Source organism: Balaenoptera ricei, chromosome 14 (genome assembly GCF_028023285.1).
Source record: "Balaenoptera ricei isolate mBalRic1 chromosome 14, mBalRic1.hap2, whole genome shotgun sequence".
Taxonomy (NCBI): domain Eukaryota; kingdom Metazoa; phylum Chordata; class Mammalia; order Artiodactyla; family Balaenopteridae; genus Balaenoptera; species Balaenoptera ricei.
The window spans coordinates 16516460-16537206 of NC_082652.1; the positions used below are offsets into that span (position 1 = coordinate 16516460).

The 20747-nt window shown below is 38.7% G+C and overlaps 2 protein-coding genes across 6 annotated transcripts in view; one reads left to right on the forward strand and one right to left on the reverse strand.

Annotated features, from left to right (window-relative positions):
- The window catches only part of TMEM116 (transmembrane protein 116), a 188575-nt gene extending 177268 nt beyond the window's left edge, over window positions 1-11307 (forward strand). The window contains exons 12-13 of one of the 2 annotated variants that reach the window (XR_009497317.1): window positions 7444-7775; window positions 10435-11307. The gene's annotated coding sequence lies outside the window, so the exon portion shown is untranslated. Of the gene's footprint in view, window positions 1-7443; window positions 8666-10434 lie in introns of those variants that run through there. The other variant, XM_059894996.1, reaches the window with a different exon arrangement.
- Window positions 1-20747, reverse strand: part of MAPKAPK5 (MAPK activated protein kinase 5) — a 43629-nt gene that overhangs the window by 20657 nt on the left and 2225 nt on the right. For all 4 annotated transcript variants that reach the window (XM_059894993.1, XM_059894991.1, XM_059894992.1 and 1 more), the window contains exons 2-7: window positions 5887-5960; window positions 5326-5401; window positions 4435-4532; window positions 2924-3032; window positions 1411-1500; window positions 565-660 (exon numbers count right to left, since the gene is read on the reverse strand). In XM_059894993.1, coding sequence (XP_059750976.1) covers window positions 565-660; window positions 1411-1500; window positions 2924-3032; window positions 4435-4532; window positions 5326-5401; window positions 5887-5960 — 543 coding nt within the window. The remainder of the gene's footprint in view (window positions 1-564; window positions 661-1410; window positions 1501-2923; window positions 3033-4434; window positions 4533-5325; window positions 5402-5886; window positions 5961-20747) is intronic.

The following is a 20747-nucleotide window of genomic DNA, read 5'->3' on the forward strand; positions in this document are numbered from 1 at the left end:
AATGTGGCTTGGTCATATGATGGAATACTACTTAGCAATAAAAAGGAACTAATTACTGATACATACAGCAACATGGATGAATCTCAAAAACATGCTGAGCCAAAGAAGTGAAACACAAAAGGTACAGAATTCCATTTTTATGAAATTCTACAACAGGCAAAACTAACCAAAACTAACCAATAATGACAGAAAGTAGATCAGTGGTTTTAATTAAGGGGATTAAGTTAGGAGCAGAATGACTGCAAAGGCACACAAGACAGTTTTTGAAGTGATGGAAATGTTTTGTATCTTGACTTTGGTGATGTTCACGCAGGAGTATCCATTTGTCAAAACTCATCAAACTACACTTAATGTAGAAGTATTTTATTGTATATTAATCATACCTCAATAAGGCTGCTTTTAAAAGAATAAAATGCCTGCACCAAATTAAGCAGCCTATAGGTTTATGAAGCTGAGTCCTCCTTCCATTTGTAATATACACCCACTCATGCTGTGGAATGGAAGAAACGTGAGTCTACAGGCAGCTTGGTGACACATCCTACGGAAGAAACAGCACATGCTTACCTGAGGTGCTACATAATATGGGGTGAACTGAGGTGTCATCAAGTCACCTTGGTCAATTTTGGCAAATCCAAAGTCACACAACTTCACTGGGGCATCCTGAAATAAAACAAATGGGAGTCACTGCTCCAGAGTTCTCGGAAAACGTTAAAGGAAAATGCAGGTGCAAAACATGTTACCTTAAGCTCTCAGGAGTTTCTAGCTGAGACCTGAACCTATGAGTAGCATGTCCTCACTCTGGAGACAATGATTCATATTTAGAAACTGTTCTTAGTAATACAGAAGTAAGGAATTTCTACCCACTCACAGTTATCCCTGTTTTATAACTTGTAAAGGCAGCACTAAAATCAAGATGCTTCCTGACTCTATTGTCCCATTATCTCTCATCAATCTAGGGTGCTGCTTCACCCTCAACATCAGCTTCATGATAGCCAGAGTAAGTTATCTGGTGGGACACAGTGCACGGGGCATGGACTGGGGCTGGAGAGGAAAACACACCTTATGAGGGTTAACACTAAACACAACCATTAAGTTCCAAGGTAACATATAACAGCATATAGATTCCTGCCCCTTCCCAAAGTCCTTCCAAATAATACCCAAAATCTAAAGTCCTTATGTACAAACACACATCAGTGTCATCCAAAATGATCGATGCCAGGAGTATGGTACAATTTCTCTGAGCCTCTAGCGAGGGAACAGATATGGGAAAAGTAAGCTGCTTGAAGCACTTTGGCCTAAAGCCTCTTCACCATGGATTCAGAGCACTCCAAACATATACACACCTACACACTGTTCCTGAACTATACTGAGAGTAGCAGCACTAAAATACAGAAGAGCAAGTCATCTCACCAAAGAGTTATCCTTGAAGAGCAGATTTTCAGGCTTGAGGTCTCTGTGTGCGATGTTTAACAAGTGACAGTGCTGTAGAGCCAAAGCTATCTGGAAAGGACATAATGGAGCAACCATATCTTAGAAAAGATAGCTCTTTAATTCCCCTGGTTTAGAGAACTCAGGATGTTAAAAAATGATCCTTACTAAGTCAATTAAGACTGTGGTCAGTTTTCAATTTTAAAGCAGAAATTAAGACTTCAGATATCAAGAAATAGAAATGAATTAAGCTGTATTTTGTTCAACAAAAAGAAAAAATACAACAGTAAAACAATTCTTTGTCATAATAAACTGATGGTTAAATCCTGTATGAAATGGGAAAAGTGAAATACTTGCACTTCCATTAATCTGAGATGTGACAAGTACTGCAAAGCAAACACTGGGCCAGGCAGTCTTCAGAAGGTCTGGCTTCCCCCTAGCAGGGCAGCAGCACTAACGCCTGACTCAAAGGAAACCTGCACTCTTCAGGGAGCCCAACTTGAAGTTCTGCTTTCAAGAACAACAGAAAGCAGCTGAACGGATTTTTCCACCTGATGTTCTAATCTGTTCATCCGACTGGTTGAAAGTGTTGCCTGTTTAGGTGGATTTAAACGACTTTGGTTTTACAGAAGATTATCAGAGCTCATCCTTTAGTCCTAATATTTGAAAAATACAAGCTATAATTTTTAAAATCAAATAGAACAGATTTTATTTGTTCTTTAACACTCTGTATGGAATTGCCTTGGCATTCCAAATATCAGTTCCTCCCTACCAGAAAGGAGGCGTCAAAAAATGCTTGAGGCTCACAGAAAATTTGGAAGAATTTTTTCATTAAGAACCAGTGGGCTATGTGTCCTGCTTCTCTCTGCTTTGCTTGCTTGGCCTGAAGAGAAACCTTGAGGGTTTAGCTTTTTCATCTCCTCATGAGGTTATTTCCAGTTGGATTCCTAGTATTGTTTGTGACGTACATCATCCCTCTAGCAATAAAATGTGATGTCAAAATAGAACATAAAACCAGGAATAACCCAGAATTACAAAGACCTTAGACTACTATTAAAATCTGATGAGAGAAAGGTGACATAAGCAAAAAGTATCTTATATGTAATTGCCTTAGAACATATTTTTACACCATACAGTCTTTCAGGTAGTATCACTAGCATTTTATCTCAAAGTCCAATAACAGTGCTTGGAAGCTATACATCTAAAGATTATCTACAATCTAAAAAGGAGTTAAGATTACCTTCCTTCCAGAGTTTATTTAAATCTTATCATAGGCAAACAATTGAAAACCACTTAAGAATACAGGTCCCCCCCACCAAAGCATAAAAGGGGGTCACATTCCTCCTGTCAAGGCATCTTTTCTAATTACATAACAAAGCAGGCAATGAGAGATCAAATAGAGCTTTTCTTCAAGCTTTCTTTTATTCCCCCCAATGAAATTGTGCTTGTTAACCAACACTGTTGGCAGTTTGATTGGTACCCGGGGTTAACTTGCCTGCTTTGTTACTTGGCTGGCTTGCTTCTCTGTAAAGTGCCGGTGCTGGCTGATTCTGTGAAATAGCTCTCCCCCTTCCATCATCTCCATTACAATTAAGAGTCGAGCCCTGTTTGAAAGCATTTGATTTTGTTAAGTTAAAAAACAAAACAAAACAAAACAAAACTGAAACATCAAGTAGCTAACCTAGATACCTCATCTACAAAGTGTTACTACTTCCTAAATCTAGTCCTACCAAGCCCCTTTGAGTTGGATCCCTTGTCACTACCAGCTGGACACTATGAATGAGGACTATCCCTGACCTAAAGGTTTCTAAGAAGCTAAAAGAAAGCAGAAGAATTAGTTTTGAAGACAATGATGATCCTTTTGAAGATTCTGTACTTAACTTGTATATACATTTTAGGGAAGCTACACTGAAAGTGTATCGAAAACAGAATACGACTTTGTATAGGACATGAATATCAAGTCATTCAGTTGGGCTGTCTTGGTTATTCACTCTTGTGTGTGTGTGTGTGTGTGTGTGTGTGTCTCCCCCTCTCTACTCCCTGCCCCCACTCCACTAGTTTTCCATACGACCCACAGCATGCCCAGCAAGATAGCCAGATAGGGTTACACAGCTACTAAATAAAAGCAAAAATTCTCATGTTGTCAAAAAAAAAATCCGAATTTTGGTTACCACTCTTTGATATAAATGCTTCCAGCTTCCATCCAAATGCTTTCACCAACAGAGCACAATTTTAAGAAATAATCATTTGATTTTCCATTTTTCTTTACAAATTCATCTTTTTCCATCTGGAAAACTCCTACTCACCCCCTTCAAGTCCTCGCCCCCACGTAACCGCTCTGAGACACCTCACCTCCCCAGCCTACAGAGGGCAGCTCTCCTCCTTTGTAAGCTCAGAACATTTTATGCATGCCTCTCCTTGGTACCTATCACACTGCTAGAATAATAGGTTTATATCTCAGTCCCTTCAATGGAAACCATACCTTATTTAACTTTCAATTCCCTGGAAAAGATTTAGAATGACACCCAATGAGCTTGCCAAACATTTGGAGGCTAAAAGAATGATGTTGATTTCTTCCTTTAAAAGGAATGTCAGATTCAGCAATAAGGGCTTTTTGCCATATCAACGTCTAAGACATTGCCTAGAATAATATTTGGTCTCCTTTTGCTAATTTGAAATAGAATCTGTTTTAATTCCACATTACTCAGGGGGGGCCAGGAGAGTGGGTAGGGTATAGATGAAGCAAGGCTGGCAATGAGTTGATAACTGTTGAGGTTGGGTGATGGGTACTTAAGGATTCATTACATGATTCTTTTACAAATGTTTGAAAATTTCCAAATTAAAAAGTAAAGGAGAGAAGAAAAAGAAAGAGGAAGGGAGGGAGGCAGGCAGGGAGGGAGGGAAGGGATGGGAGAGAAAGAGGGCACAAAAGAAAAGAAGACCCCACTACACCTTGGCTTACATGTGGAGAGGTGGTCATGTCATAATGACCCTGTGTAGTCTTACCTGGGGCTGGACTCATGAGGAAACTGTACACTGTTAGCAAACACTTCAATGATTTGAACTATATTTGGGTGTGTGGCACACATCATGTGCAGACGTACCTTAAAGAAGAACAGAGGAAATGTTTCTGTACATAGGGGATGCCAACATTTTCTCTCCAAACTTTCCCCCCAAAACTGACCACACTAGGCCTGGGGATGAGCCTATTACAGTAAAAAACCTTATCACCTGGAATGATGTTTAAAAAAAAGTGTTTTCATACACAGATTACCTCCTTAATGCTCTTTCCATGAAAAAAACCTCACCAACAGATTTATTTACTTCTACTGTCCTATCTATTAGCAAATGAAAAATTTGGTAAATAATACATCTTATTTCAGAAATTATTCATATATCCCTAAGCAAAAGAATAAGTCCTTCATTGCATATTATTAACATGTCATCACCACATCCAAATAATTTTAAACAAATGCCTATTATTAAAAACTAGAAATACATCCTCAGAGTTCTGCTGCAACACCATTTCAATACACTATTCACTAGAACCTTCCTCATACTATTTTATCTCCACTCTTTAAAGACCTTTTCCAATAAGCAAAAGCTGAAGTAAACCTGAGTATTTTGGGGTGTAAGAATCGCATTAATTGAAAAAGAACAAAAGGTGGTTTGAAAGGAAGCAAGACTTTACTAACAGCTTTTGGTATTGATGGATGAAGAACTGCTTTATAATGATAACATGGAATAGCAAAAAGTATGAATATAAACAGAGTAAGTATGAACATAAAATTCTTTGTGCATCTCTGTATTCTCTCCAGGAAGCTGCCTTACTTGTAAAAAGAATAATTCTTAGGCACTTCAAATATTTAGGCAAATCAAGGCAATAAAGGACCATACCTCATTTCTAGCTTTTGGACGATCAAAAAGAATTTTCAGTGCAAACCGTTCTTGGGTAGATTTCTTCACACAGACTCTAGATTTGGAGAAAAAAGTTCAATCAGAAATCATCTAAGTTATAGTGAAAACTAATTTAACAAGCTGTTCTTTGAGAACTGTGCTTCTAATCAAAAATATATCCAGGCACATCAGAACAAACTTGCCCCCAGGGCTAGCAGATGGAAAGGCAGAGAGGCATCTCGCCCGCCCTTCACAGGCCTTAGACATGTGAAATCAACTTGATGCTGGCCAAGAAAGACAAAATGGCCTCTGCTGGCTACAAGTGACTCATACAGTGGCTCCATGGTATCAACATCTTAAATGATTCTGTTACAGATCATGTGACTTCGTCACTTAAATATATTTCTAAATGGATGAGAAAAAGCCTATCATAAATACCTCTGCTTGTTAAATTAAGGCTGTTTCACAAATCTGGCAAACCTAATGCTTCTAACTTAAGATGTATTTCGAACAGGTTCTCTTCAGAACAATTGTGTCATAGTTTGCACATGGGTCTCTTACCTAACTGGACCACTAATTCCAGCTCCCAGCTTCTGAGTCCAATTGATATTGTATTCCTCTAAAATGGAGGTTTCCTATTAAAATAAAAATGGAGGAGGCAGAGAATGATTCTCCAGTTAAAAAGCTGAATAGTTAAGCAGAGGTGGGACAACAGAAAACCTTAATGCTCAACATCTCAGCTTCTGGAAGAAGCTGATAAGTAGAGCTTTGTGTAGGGCTTTATAATTACACATTTCGCCTACAGGACTATGCTAGGCATTGTTTTCCAACAAGAGAAGGCAAACTTTAGAATAAAAAGAAATTCTTCAGCTCTTCTGCAAGGTCCATGTGAGTAAATACTCGTTGTGTTTTTTTTTTTTCTTGAGTGTGGGAAAACTATATTCTTTCAAAATGTTTCACTACTAAGTACTTATTTGCCAAATGGTCAAGTATATTTTCTGAGATTCTAGAAAGACTGGTCTGATATATGCTGCTATGATATAGAGGTCTATATCCTTGAACAAGTTGATCAAATTGGAATAACTGAATAAATTAAAACTTAAAAGTTCAAATAAAATAGTAATAAATATCGTAGTACATTTATCTAGTTTTCAAGTGTTATTTTGAGTACAAAGATATTCTGTCATGTTCATTGTGTAACTATATTCTTCACAGTTTTAATAGATTCCAATAGCTTTCAATAGTTCCAGATAGAGCCTCTACAGTTTAATTAAAGTTTTTATGGAATTACTGTGTAGTCACTAAATATTGAGCTTCTGTTGCCATATGTTTTTAGGCAAGAAAGCCATACACTTAAACTGTGGTAGGCTAAAGTTCATTTTTCAGGGTTCCACGGGTAGAACAGAAAACCAACTATAGACCGGGAGAAATTAGGCCAAAACTCATGAGACTATCAAATTGTTTTGTTGCAATGAAAATCTGATAGATTATAATTAGCAACAGAATCCTGATTCCCAGGTATAGGAACAGGGTATTTGTCTACGTAACACAAACTCATTGAGCAGTTAGTAAGTGCCAGGCACCAGGATAAGTTCAGAGATGAAAACAGAGCTTCTGTCCAATGAATATGTAAGTGTATAAAACAAGCTTAGAATAGCCTTCATATCCACACCTTCCCTGCTGCCAGTTCTTGATAAAGGTTCCCATCATATAGTAAATGCTCAATAACTATGGAATGAATGACTAGAAAGGTAGACTAAAACCAGGTGATGGAAGGACATTGATTTGCGAGGGACTAGCAAAATCATTACACAAACTCTCTTCTGAAAAACTGTATATCAGGGTTAAGGAGCTTGTCAAAGTCACACAGTGAGTTTTGGGCACTGATAAGACTAGAATCTATGGCTTTGGCCTCTTCCCCAGCATCATTCATCTTTGGCATCATCCCCAGCTATCAGGGGGTAACTGCCCAGGCCCCAGCATGAGGATTAGGAATGAATCCTGCCCAATTAGGGAGGTCCCAGGTCTCCACTCACCATCTCCTGAACAGAATTCAAACCTACCCATTTAACCTGTCTACCTCTTTCATGTTTCCACTGCCTATCCTGCCGGATTCAGAAGTATTTGAGAAGACAGGAAGACAGAATTGGGAAGAGAGAATTGGAGCACAGTCTATGCTTCATGGTAGAGTAAACTCTGCCAGGCTTCTAATGAAGACATACACTCATTGGAGACTCAGTGGAAAAGAGAGATTCGTTCTACGGAATTATTTGTTACAGTCAGATCAAAGGACTATTCATATGTCCAGTTCCTGGGATGTAAAAATAATATTAGACCAAATTCTTCACTGCACTGGTGCTTATTAAGATGGTACTCTACCTAATGGACAGCCAAGAAAATTCAAATAATAGAGACTCTGACTGAAGTTTTGACACTTGGCTTTGCAGAAGGTAAGAGAGGCACTAACAGGTCTTTCTACAGCCCTGATCTCTGAACCCTATTTTTCTTACGTCTGTTGTCCTCTTTACCAGGTTTAATTCTTGCACCTTTGTTGATGGTGCCATAAACACTAACCAGTTCTAAGACTTCACTAAGCCCAGCTGGGCAAAAGAAGTAATATTCTCACATCAGCCGACTCTTCTATGTGTAGATGGCATATTTTCTCACATATTTTAATGGCAAAGAGAAGGTAAAAAGGCGCGGGTCAATTAAGACACTTTATTGAAGAAAATTATGGACTACCTCAAATGTATCAATGACAAATACACTGACTGGGTTCTGCTAAAGAAATCTATACACTGGGACTTCCCTGGTAGCGCAGTGGTTAAGACTCCATGCTCCCAATACAGGGGTCCTGGGTTCTATCCCTGGTCAGGGAACTAGATCCCACATGCATGCCACAACTAAGGAGCCCACGTGCTGCAACTAAGGAGCAGGCAAGCTGCAACTAAGGAGCCCTCAAGCCACAATTAAGGAGCCCGCCTGGCGCAACTAAGACCCAGCACAACCAAATAAATAAATAAATATTTTTTTAAAAACTCTATACACTGTCTTAAATAAGGATATAGACTCATGGAATGAAGTACAGTTGACCCTTGAACAAGATAGGGGGTTAGGGGTGCTGGCACTGGCACAGTCAAAAATCCACATATAACTTTAGAGTCAGACTTCATATCAGGAGTTCTGCATCCATGGTTTCAAACCACAGATCATTTAGTACTGTAATCCATCTTTACTGAAAAAAAATCCATACATAAGTGGGCCCGCACAGTTCAAATCTATGTTGTTCAAGTGTTAACTATAATTCTTGAGAATTCTTCTAGACCAAGAGTCAACAAATTACAACCCACATGCAAATCTATCTATTGCAGTTTTTGTAAATACTAACATTTCAAAAATAATAAATAATAATAAAGTTAAATAATAAATATATTTCTAACTAATATAAAAATAAGAATAATACAGAAAAAGTGATATTTACTGGATTAAAAAAAGATCCAACTGTATGCTGTCTATAAGAGATATGCTTCGGAGTCAAACAGGTTAAAATAAAATGATTTCAAAAAATGGTGCTGGGAAAACTGGATATCCACATGCAAAAAAATGAGGTTGAACCTTATATAAAACCATATACCTAGAGACTTCCCTGGTGGTCCACCGGTTAAGAATCTGCCTTCCAATGAAGGGGACATGGGTTCTATCCCTGGTTAAGGAACTAAAGTCCCACACCCCACAGGGTATCTAAGCCTGTGCGCTGCAACTTCTGAGCCCTTGCACCACAACTACAGAGCCCATGCGCTCTGGAGCCCATGCGCCACAGCTAGAGAGAAGCCCGCACGCTACAACTGGAGAGAAGCCTGCGCACTGCAACAAAAGTTCCTGCGTGTGGCAACTAAGACCTGACAGGCAAAAATAAATAAATATATATTTTTAAAAGTACCAAAAATTAACTCAAAATGGATCAAAGACCTAAATGTCAGATCTAAAACAATAAAACTCTTAGAAGACAACATAGGGCAAGAGTTTCATAACACTGGATGTGGCAATAATTTCTTGGATATAAAAACAGAGGACGGAGCCAAGACAGTGGTGTGGGAAGACACCGAGTTAGCATCTTCCCACAACTAGGGTGCCTGCCGGCCGCTGGTGGGGGACCCTGACACCCAAGGAGATGGTAGGAACCCCCAAGTGAACCAGTACGACGTGGGGGGACAGAGGTGGGAGGAGAAGTGGAGGCCAGACAGGATTGGCGCCCTGGAGGCCGGGGAGATCAGGAGAGGTAGGTAGGAGGGGCCCTCTGGGAGGAGTGGGAGAGGAGCAGAGAGCAATTGCCTGGCTCACTCGGCCAGGGAGCCTGCTGAGCTCCCAGGGTGGTCCCCTGCCCTCCAAAGCCCCCTCTAGGCCACATGGGTCCTTGGGAGCACAGGAGGGAGACCCGAGAGATCAAGAGAGGCAGGTAGGAGGAGCCATCTGGGAGAACAGGAGAGGAGTGGAGGGTGTTTGCCCCACCCACTTGGCCCAGGGAGACTGCTGAGCTCCCAGGCTGGTCCACTGCCCTCCAAGGTCCCCTGGCCACATTGGTCCTGGTGCATAGCAAGAAGGCCAAGAGGAGAACCAGAGAGGCAGGTAGGAGGGGCCCTCTGGGACAGGAAGAGCAGGAAGAGCAGGAGAGGAGGAGAGGAGGGCATTTGCCTCGCCCACTAGAGCCCAGGAAGCCTGCTGGGCTCCCAGGTGAGGAACCCCACCCTCTGAGACCAGGGGTGGGGGGCACGCCTGGGCCCCTTCTATTCCTTGAGCCTAAGCCCCATCCACGACAGTGCCCAGGGCCTTTTCCAGACCTGCGGGTCCTAAGCATAGGCCCTGCCCACTGCCCAAATCTCACCCTTGCATAGGCCCCTCCCTCCACAGGAAGGCCTTTTCCCCGTTTTTTTTTTTTTTTCCTCTTTTCTCTCCTCCTCTTTTTTACTACTGTGGTACTGTTGTACCTTCCGGTTGTCGATTCATCTATATTTTTATTTTTATATTCTTTCTAACATATCTGTTAGTTTCCTAGTCTAATTTTATTTTTTACTTTGTTACTGTTCTCTTTTTTCTTTTGCCACCCCACAGGGCTTGTGGGATCTTGGTTCACGAGCTAGGGGTCAGGCCAAAGCTCCTGCAGTGGGAGCTCCATATCGGAACACTGGACTAACAGAGAACCTCAGACCCCAGGGAATATTTATCGGAGTGAGGTCTCACGGAGGTCCTCATCTCAGCACCAAGACCCAGCTCTACCCAACAGCCTACAAACTCCAGTGCTCAAAGCCTCAGGCCAAACAACCAGTAAGAGAGGAACACAAACCCACTCATTAAAAAAAAAAAAAATGAGATGGCAAAAAAATATGTCACAGATGAAGAAGCAACGTAAAAACCTACAAGACCAAATGAATGAAGAGGAAATGGGCAATCTACGTGAAAAAGAATTCAGAGTAATGAAAGTAAAGATGATCCAGAATCTCAGAAATAGAATGGAGGTACGGACTGAGAAAATAAATGTTTAACAAAGATCTAGAAGAACTAAAGAACAAACAAAGATGAACAACACAATAACTGAAATGAAAAATACACTAGAAGGAATCAATAACAGAATAACTGAGGCAGAAGAACGAATAAGTGAGCTGGAAGACAAAATGGTGGAAATAACTGCCAAGGAGCAGAATAAAGAAAAAAGAATGAAAACAATTGAAGACAATCTCAGAGACCTCTGGGACAACACTAAACGCACCAACATTCGAATTGTAGGGGTCCAAGAAGAAGAAGAGAAAAAGAAAGGGTCTGAGAAAATATTTGAAGAGATCACAGTCAAAAACTTCCCGAATATGGGAAAGGAAATAGTCACCCAAGTCCAGGAAGCACAGAGAGTCCCATACAAGATAAACCCTAGGAAAAACACACCAAGACACATATTAATCAAACTAAAAAATTAAATTCAAAGAAAAAGTATTAAAAGCAGCAAGGGAAAAACAGAAAATAACATATAAAGGAATTCTGATAAGGTTATGAGCTGATTTTTCAGCAGAAACTCTGCAGGCCAGAAAGGAGTGGCAGCATATACTTAAAGTGATGAAAGAGAAAAACCTACAACCAAGTTTACTCTGCCCAGCAAGGATCTCATTCAGATTCCACAGACAAATCAAAAGCTTTACAGACAAGCAAAAGCTAAGAGAATTTAGCACCACCAAACCACCTTTACAACAAATGCTAAAGAAACTTCTCCAAGCGGGAAACACAAGAGAAGAAAAAGACCCACAAAAACAAACCTAAAACAATTAAGAAAATGGTAATAGGAACATACGTATCAATAATAACCTTGAATGTAAATGGATTAAGTGCCCCAACCAAAAGACACAGACTGGCTGAACGGATACAAAAACAAGACCCATATATATACTGTCTACAAGAGACCCACTTCACACCTAGGGACGCATACAGAATGAAAGTGAAAGGATGGAAAAAGATATTCCATGCAAATGGAAATAAAAAGAAACCTGGAGTAGCAATACTCGTATCTGATAAAACAGACTTTAAAATAAAGACTGTTACAAGACATAAAGAGGGACACTACATAATGATCAAAGGATCAATCCAAGAAGAAGCTATAACAATTATAAATGTTTATTCACCCAACATTGGAGCACCTCAATATATAAGGCAAATGCTAACAACCATGAAAGGAGAAATCGACAGTAACACAATAATAGTAGGGGACTTAAACACCCCACTTACAGCAGTGGACAGATCATCCAAACAGAAAATAAATAAGGAAACACAAACTTTAAATGACACAATAGATCAGATAGATCTAACTGATATTTACAGAACATTCCACCCAAAAGTGGCAGATACACTTCCTTCTCAAGTGCATTCTCAAGAACATTCTCCAGGATAGATCACATCTTGGGTCACAAATCAAGCCTCAGAAAATTTAAGAAAATTGAAATCGTATCAAGCATCTTTTCTGACCACAACACTATGAGACTGGAAATCAATTACAGGAAAAAAAACTACAAAAAACACAAATACATGGAGGCTAATCAGTGCACTACTAAATAACTAAGAGATCACTGAAGAAATCAAAGAAGAAATTAAAAAATACATAGAAACAAATGACAATGCAAACACGATGACCCAAAACCTATGGGATGCAGCAAAAGCAGTTCTAAGAGGGAAGCTTATAGCAATTCAATCTCACCTCAAGAAACAAGAAATATCTCAAATAAACAATCTAATCCTACACTTAAAACAACTAGAGAAAGAAGAACAAAGAAAACCCAAAGTCAGTAGAAGGAAAGAAATCATAAAAATCAGAGCAGAAATAAATGAAATAAAAACGAAGAAAATAATAACAAAGATCAATAAAACTAAAAGCTGGCTCTTTGAGAAGATAAACAAAATTGATAAACTCTTAGCCAGACTCATCAAGAAAAAAAGGGGGAGGATGCAAATCAATAAAATTAGAAATGAAAAAGGAGAAATCACAACTGACACTGCAGAAATACAAAGGATTATAAGAGACTACTACAAACAACAATATGCCAATAAAATGGACAACCATGAAGAAATAGACAAATTCTTGGAAAGGTACAATTTTCCAAGACAGAACCAGGAAGAATTAGAAAATATAAACAGACCTATCACAAGTAATGAAATTGAAACTGTAATTAAAAATCTTCCAACAAACAGAAGTCCAGGACCAGATGCCTTCACAGGTGAATTCTATCAAACATTTAGAGAAGAGCTAACACCAATCCTTCTCAAACTCTTCCAAAAAATTACAGAGGGAGAAACACTCCCAAATTCATTTGACGAAGGCACCATCACCCTGATACCAAAACCAGAAAAAGATATCACACAAAAAAAGAAAATTATGGACCAATATCACTGATGAACATAGATGCAAAAATCCTGAACAAAATACTAGCAAACAGAATCCAACAACATATTAAAAGGATCATACACAGTGATCAAGTAAGATTTATCCCAGGGATGCAAGGATTCTTCAATATAAGCAAATCAATCAATGTGATACACCACATTAACAAATTAAGGAATAAAAACCATATGATCATATCAATAGATGCAGAAAAAGCTTTTGACAAAATTCAATAGCCATTTATGATAAAAACTCTCCAGAAAATGGGCACAGAGGGAACCTACCTCAACATAATAAAGGCCGTATACGACAAACCCACAGCAAGCATCATACTCAATGGTGAAAAACTGAAAGCATTTCCACGAAGATCAGGAACAAGACAAGGATGTCCACTCTCGCCACTCTTATTCAACATAGTTTTGGAAGTCCTGGCCATGGCAATCAGAGAAGAAAAAGAAATAAAAGGCATACAAATGGGAAAAGAAGAAGTAAAACTGTCACTGTCTGCGGATGACATGATACTATACATAGAAAATCCTACAGATGCCACCAGAAAACTACTAGAACTAATCAATGAATTTGGTAAGGTTGCAGAGTAAAAAATTAATGCACAGAAATCTCTGGCATTCCCATACACCAACAACGAAAAATCAGAAAGAGAAGTTAAGGAAACATTCCCATTTACCATTGCAACAAAAAGAATAAAATACCTAGGAATAAACCTGCCTAAGGAGGCGAAAGACTGTACTCAGAAAACTATAAAACACTGATGAAAGAAATCAAAGATGACATAAACAGATGGAGAAATATAGCATGTTCTTGGATTGGAAGAATCAATATTGTGAAAATGACTATACTACCCAAAGCAATCTACAGATTCAATGCAATCCCTATCAAATTACCAATGGCATGTTTTGCAGATCTAGCACCAAAAAAATCTTAAAATTTGTATGGAAACACAAAAGACACTGAAGATCCAAAGCAATCTTGAGACAGAAAAATGGAGCTGGAGGAATCAGGTTCCCTGACTTCAGACTATACTACAAAGCTACAGTAATCAAGAACACTCCCTAACACCATACACAAAAACTCAAAATGGATTAAAGACCTAAATTTAAGGCTGGACACTATAAAACTCTTAGAGGAAAACATAAGAAGAACACTTTTGACATAAATCACAGCAAGATCTTTTTTGACCCACCTCCTAGAGTAATGGAAATAAAAACAAAAATAAACAAATGGGACCTAATGAAATTTAAAAGCTTTTGCACAGCAAAGGAAACTATAAACATGACGAAAAGACAACCCTCCGAATGGGAGAAAATATTTGCAAACAAATCAACGGACAAAGGATTAATCGCCAAAGTATATAAACAGCTCACGCAGCTCAATATTAAAAAAACAAACAACCCAATCAAAAAATGGGCAGAAGACCTAAATAGACATTTCTCCAAAGAAGACATACAGATGGCCAAGGGGCACATGAAAAGCTGCTCAACATCACTAATTATTAGAGAAATGCAAATCAAAACTACAATGAGGTATCACCTCACACCGGTTAGAATGGGCATCCTCAGAAAATCTAGAAACAACAAGTGCTGGAGAGGGTGTGGAGAAAAGAGAACCCTCTTGCACTGTTGGTGGGAATGTAAATTGATACAGCCACTATGGAGAACAGTATGGAGGTTCCTTAAAAAACTAAAAATAGAATTACCATATGACCCAGCAATCCCACTACTGGGCATTTACCCAGAGAAAACCACAATTCAAAAAGACACATGCACCCCAGTGTTCATTGCAGCACTATTTACAATAGCCAGGTCATGGAAGCAACTGAAATGTCCATCGACAGATGAATGCATAAAGAGGATGTGGTACCTATATATGATGGAATATTACTCAGCCATAAAAAGGAGCGAAACTGGGTCATTGGTAGAGACGTGGATGGACCCAGAGACTGTCATACAGAATGAAGTAAGTCAGAAAGAAAAACAAATATCGTATATTAACACATATCTGTGGAATCTAGAAAAATGGTACAGATGAACCAGTTTGCAAGGCAGAAATAGAGACCCAGATGTAGAGAACAAACATATGGACAAGAGAGGAAAGTGGGGGGGGGGGTGGGATGCATTGGGAGATTGGGATTGACATGTATACACCAATATGTATAAAATGGATGACTAATAAGAACCTGCTGTATAAAAAAATAAAAGAAAAAAGAAAAAATAACCAGAGGAACAGGCACAAAAGAATAGACAAAATGGATGTTATGAAAATTTTAAATTTTGTGCATCAAAAAACACTATTAACAGTGTAAAAAAGGCAACCCACAAAATTGGAGAAAATATTTGCAAATCATATATCTGATAAGGGATTAATATCCAGAATATGTAGAGAACTCCTAAAACACAACAAAAAAACCCCCAAATAACCCAATTCAAAAAATGGGCAAAGGATTCAAACAGACATTTCTCCAAAGAAGACACATGAATGGCGTAGAGCACATGAAAAAATGCTCAATGTCACTAATCATTAGGGGAATGCAAATCAAAACTACAATGAGATACTACCTCAAACCCATTAGGATGGCCACTATTAAAAACAACAACAACAACAAAACAGAAAAGAACAAGTGTTGGAGAGAATGTGGAGAAAACTGGAACCCCTGTGCACTATTGGTGGGAATGTAAAATAGTACAGCTGCTGTGAAATATGGTATGGCGGTTCCTCAGAAACTTAAAAATAGAATGACTATATGATCCAGTAATTCTACTTCTGGGTATAAACCCAGAAGAATTGAAAGCAGGATCCTGAGGAGGTATTTGTATGTCCATGTTCAAAGTAGCATTATTTACAATAGCTAATACATGCAAGCAACCTGAGTGCCCACTGATGGATGAATGGATAAGCAAAATGTGGGCTATACATACAATGGACTATTATTCACCCTTAAAAAGGATGGAAGTTCTGCAATATGCCACAACACGGATGAACCTTGAGGACATTATGCTAAGTGAAATAAGCCATTCACAAAAAGACAAATTCTGTATGCTTCTACTTATATGAAGTATTCAGAGTAGTCAAAATCATAGACAGAAAGTAGAATGGCAGTTGCTAGGGGCTGGGGGAAAGGAGGCAATGGGGAATTACTGCTTAATGTGTAGAGTTTCAGTTTTATAAGATGAAAAGAGTTATGGAGTTGAATAGTGGTAATGGTTGCCCAACATTATGAGTATATTTAATACCACTGAACTATACAGGTAAAAATGGTTAAGATGGTAAATTTCATGCTATGTATACTTTACTAAAAAAATGAAAAAAAAAAAAAAGAATGGAAAAAAATATACCACAAGTAACCGAAAGAAAGCTGGAATAGCTATACCTGACAACAGATAAAACAGACTTTAAAACAGAAGATGTTAATAGAGAAAGAGAGGAACTTTTTATAATGATAAGAAGGTCAAGGACTTCCCTGGTGGTGCAGTGGTTAAGACTCCACACTCCCAATGCAGGGGGCCTGGGTTTAATCCCTGGTCAGGGAACTAGATCCCACAGGCATGCCACAACTAAGGAGCGCAAGTGCCACGACTAAAGGAGCCTGCCTTCTGCAACTAAGACCTGGCGCAACCAAATAAATAAATAATTATTGAAAAGAAAAACAAAAATAATAGTTGGCGATTTCAAAACCTCCACTCTCAATAGTACATAAACTAGACAGAAAATCAGCAAGAATGTAGAAAACAACACTATCAATGAACCTGACCTGACATCTATAAAACACTCCATTCAACAACAGGGGAATATATATTCTTCCTAAGTGCACACAGAATATCCTCCAGGATAAACCACATGCTAGGTCATAAGTCTCAATAAACTTCTGAAAATTAAAATTATGTGAAGTTCTCCAACAATAATGGAATTAAGCTATAAATCAACAGAAGAAAATTTGGGAAATTTAAAAATATATAGAAACTAAGTAACATGCTTCTAAATAACCAATGAAGAAGAAATAATAAGGGAAATTAGAAAATATTTTGATCTGAAGGAAAATGAAAACACAATAAGCTAAAATGTATGAGCTGCAGCTAAAGCAGCATTTAGATGGAAACACTAAACACTGCTTTAGCTATCAATACCTCTATAACAAAGGAAGATCACAAATCAATAATCTAAGCTTATACCTTGAAAAACTAAAGAACAAACTATACCCAAAGCAAGGAGAAATATTAAAAAGTAAAGTAGAAATCAATAAAGTAGAAAACAGAAAATAGAGAAAAATCAATGAAAACCAAAAGCTGATTCTTTGAAAGGTCAACAAAATTAACAAACCTTTAGCTAGACTGACTGAGAAAGAGAGAAAAAACACAAGTTATTAACATTAGAAATGGGGGCTTCCCTGGTGGCACAGTGGTTAAGAACCCGCCTGCCAATGCAGGGGACACGGGTTTGAGCCCTGGTCCGGGAAGATCCCACATGCTGTGGGGCAACTAAGCCTGTGTGCCACAACTCCTGAGCCTGCAAGCCGCAACTACTGAGCCCGTGCGCCACAACTACTGAAGCCCACGCACCTAGAGCCCGTGCTCCACAACAGGAGAAGCCACTGCAATGAGAAGCCCTGCCGCAACTAGAGAAAAGTCCATGCGCAGCAACGAAGACCCAATGCAGCCATAAATAAATAAATTTATTTAAAAAAAAATTCCATTCTTAATAGCATCATAAAGAACAAAATATTTAGGAATAAATTTATCAAAAGAAGATCTATACACTAAAGACTCAAACACACTGATAAATAGGGGAAAGCCCGGAAAAAAATGGAGAGTTACACCATGTTCTTGGCCTAGAAGACAATATTGTTAAGATGGCAACTGTCCTCAAACTGACCAACAGATTCTATGGAATCCCTGTCAAAACCCCAGCACACTTTTTTTGGTAGAAATTGACAAGCTGATTCTAAAATTTATTTGGAAATACAAAGAACTTAAATAACCAACTTAATTTTTTTATATATAGAAACCTTCAGTTTCCTAGGTTTTTGGGGTTTTTTTTTTTTGAGATTTGTTATTTATTTTATTTATTTTTGGCTGCTTCAGGTCTTAGTTGCGGCACACAGGATCTTTCGTTACAGCTCACGGGCTTCTCTCTAGTTGCGGCGGGCAGGTTTTCTCTTCTCTAGTTGTGGTGCGCAGGCTCCAGAGCATGTGGGCTCTGTAGTTGTGGCGCACGGGTTCCAGAGTGCGTGGGCTCTGTAGTCTGCGGCACGCAGGCTCTCTAGTTAAGGCGTGCAAGCTCAGTAGTTGTGGCACGCGGGCTTAGCTGCCCTGTGGCATGTGGGATCTTAGTTCCCCAACCAGGGATTGAACCTGCATCCCCTGCATTGTAAGGCAGATTCTTTACCGCTGGACCACCAGGGAAGTCCTGCCAGCTTAATTTTGAAAAAGAAAAACCAAGTTGGTTCTCATGCTACCCAATTTGAAAACTTACCATAAAGCTTCAGTAATCAAATCAGTGTGGCACTGGCATAAGGATAGTCATATGGATCAATGAAACAGAAAAGAGAATCAAACAAACAAACAAAAACAAAAAAAGAAAAGAAAAAGAAAAAAGGAAAAGAAGAAAAAAAAGAGAATCCAAAAATAAACTTATACATTTATGATCAACTGATTTTCAACAAAGGTAATTCAACAAGCAAAAGACAATGTTTTGAACAAATGGTCCTGGAACAATCCCATTTTGGAAAAGTTTCGCCGTTTCTTAAAAAGTTAAGCATAAACTTACTGTACTACCCAGTAATTCCACACCTAGGTATCTACCCAGAAGAAAATGAAACATATGTTCACACAAAAACTTGTATGGACAAGTTTTATTTATCATTTTATTCAGAGTAGCTAAAAACTGGAAACAATCTAAATGTCCATCAACAGGGGATAAACAATAAAAAGATTCCTCAACAATAAAAAGGAGTGAACTACTAATGCATGCACTAACATGGATGAACCTCAAAAGTACAAGTAAAAGAAGCCAAACACATAAGACTACATATTATATAATTTTGATTATTTGGAATTTCTAGAGAAGACAAAAGAATAGTGACAGAAAGCAGTCCAGTAGTTGTCTGGGGTGGGGAGTCACAGTAGAGGCTGACTACAATGAGGCAGAAGGAACTTTCCAGGGATGGGGGTGGGGTGGGGGAGAGGGAGGCGAGATAGAATAATTCTAAAACTGGATTGTGAGGACAGATGCACAGCTCTATAAATTTACTAAAAATTACTGAATTATACACTTACCTTGGGCGAATTTTATGGTATGTGAATTATAACTGCAATTTTTTTAATGTTTTTAAAACTAAGGAAATGAATTTTCATTAAGTTCATAAAGTATTAAAAACTCTGCCATATACAATAGAAAACAAATATGTAAGGCAATCTCTAATCCCAAAATGCTCATTATCCAGGTTTAGCTAAGTGACTTGGGAGTAGTGAAGTCATGGCCTATGGCAGTAGAGACAGAAATGAGAAGACAGAGCCTATGGTTGTAGCCAGTTGGCCTTATCCTAATACCTTAAAGAGTAATAGGATGAGATTTTAAAGTCCAATCCGCCCACTCTCAGGTAATCAGGCAGCAGAAGTTTAAATGTTGTGGTGAGAACCCAGGGAAATAGCTTTTCCAGCTGAACTCCAGAGGTCTCAGTTCTTACCAAATGAGGGAGAGCCTCAAAAAAGCAAAACAATGAATACAACACAATATCACAGACCAAAAGTTTTATTTGACGTGATGCTGGCTTGCTGCCAAGGGAATATATCCTCGTCAGTACTGGTTGTTAGATCAGATATTTTCAACTACACTAATTTGTATCGGTTGGACACACCCAAATTAGTAGGAAGATTCACCAATGACCTGTTAATAAGTACATGAAGAAAAGCTAAAAAGTTTTAAGAAAATTAGGTTGGACAATAGTGACCGACTGAAGAAAACCCCAACTCTTTCTAAACCATTCTTAGGTTGCTATGAGCTAATATCCATTGAGTTCTTACTAAATGTTAGGTACTGTAAGCACATTTAGATACATGTGCTTATTAAATTCTCAAAAAAACCCTAAGCTGAGGAGATTCTTTTATCCTTTTCCTATGGATGAGGAAACTAAGTGACAAAGAAGTGACTTATTCAAGGACACAGTGAAATGAATGGCCAGGCTGAATTTCAACTCATGAGTCAACCTGGAGAAACTACAACAACCAGTAAGTAACACTGCTTCCCCGTTTATACATTTGCCCACTTAGAACTATGTCCCTGTTCTGCTCAGAACTCTCTGAGATTTCCCCTCCTACTCAGGGTCAAAGCCAAAGTTCCTTCAATGGCCTACAAGGCCCTGTGTATACTGTGGCTTCCCATCACCTATCTCTAACATAATCTATACTGACCCACTGCATTCCAGCCACCTTGTTGTTCCTGGGTCACACGAGACCCGCACCTACCCTCAGGGCCTTTGTACCTGCTGTTCCCACTGCCT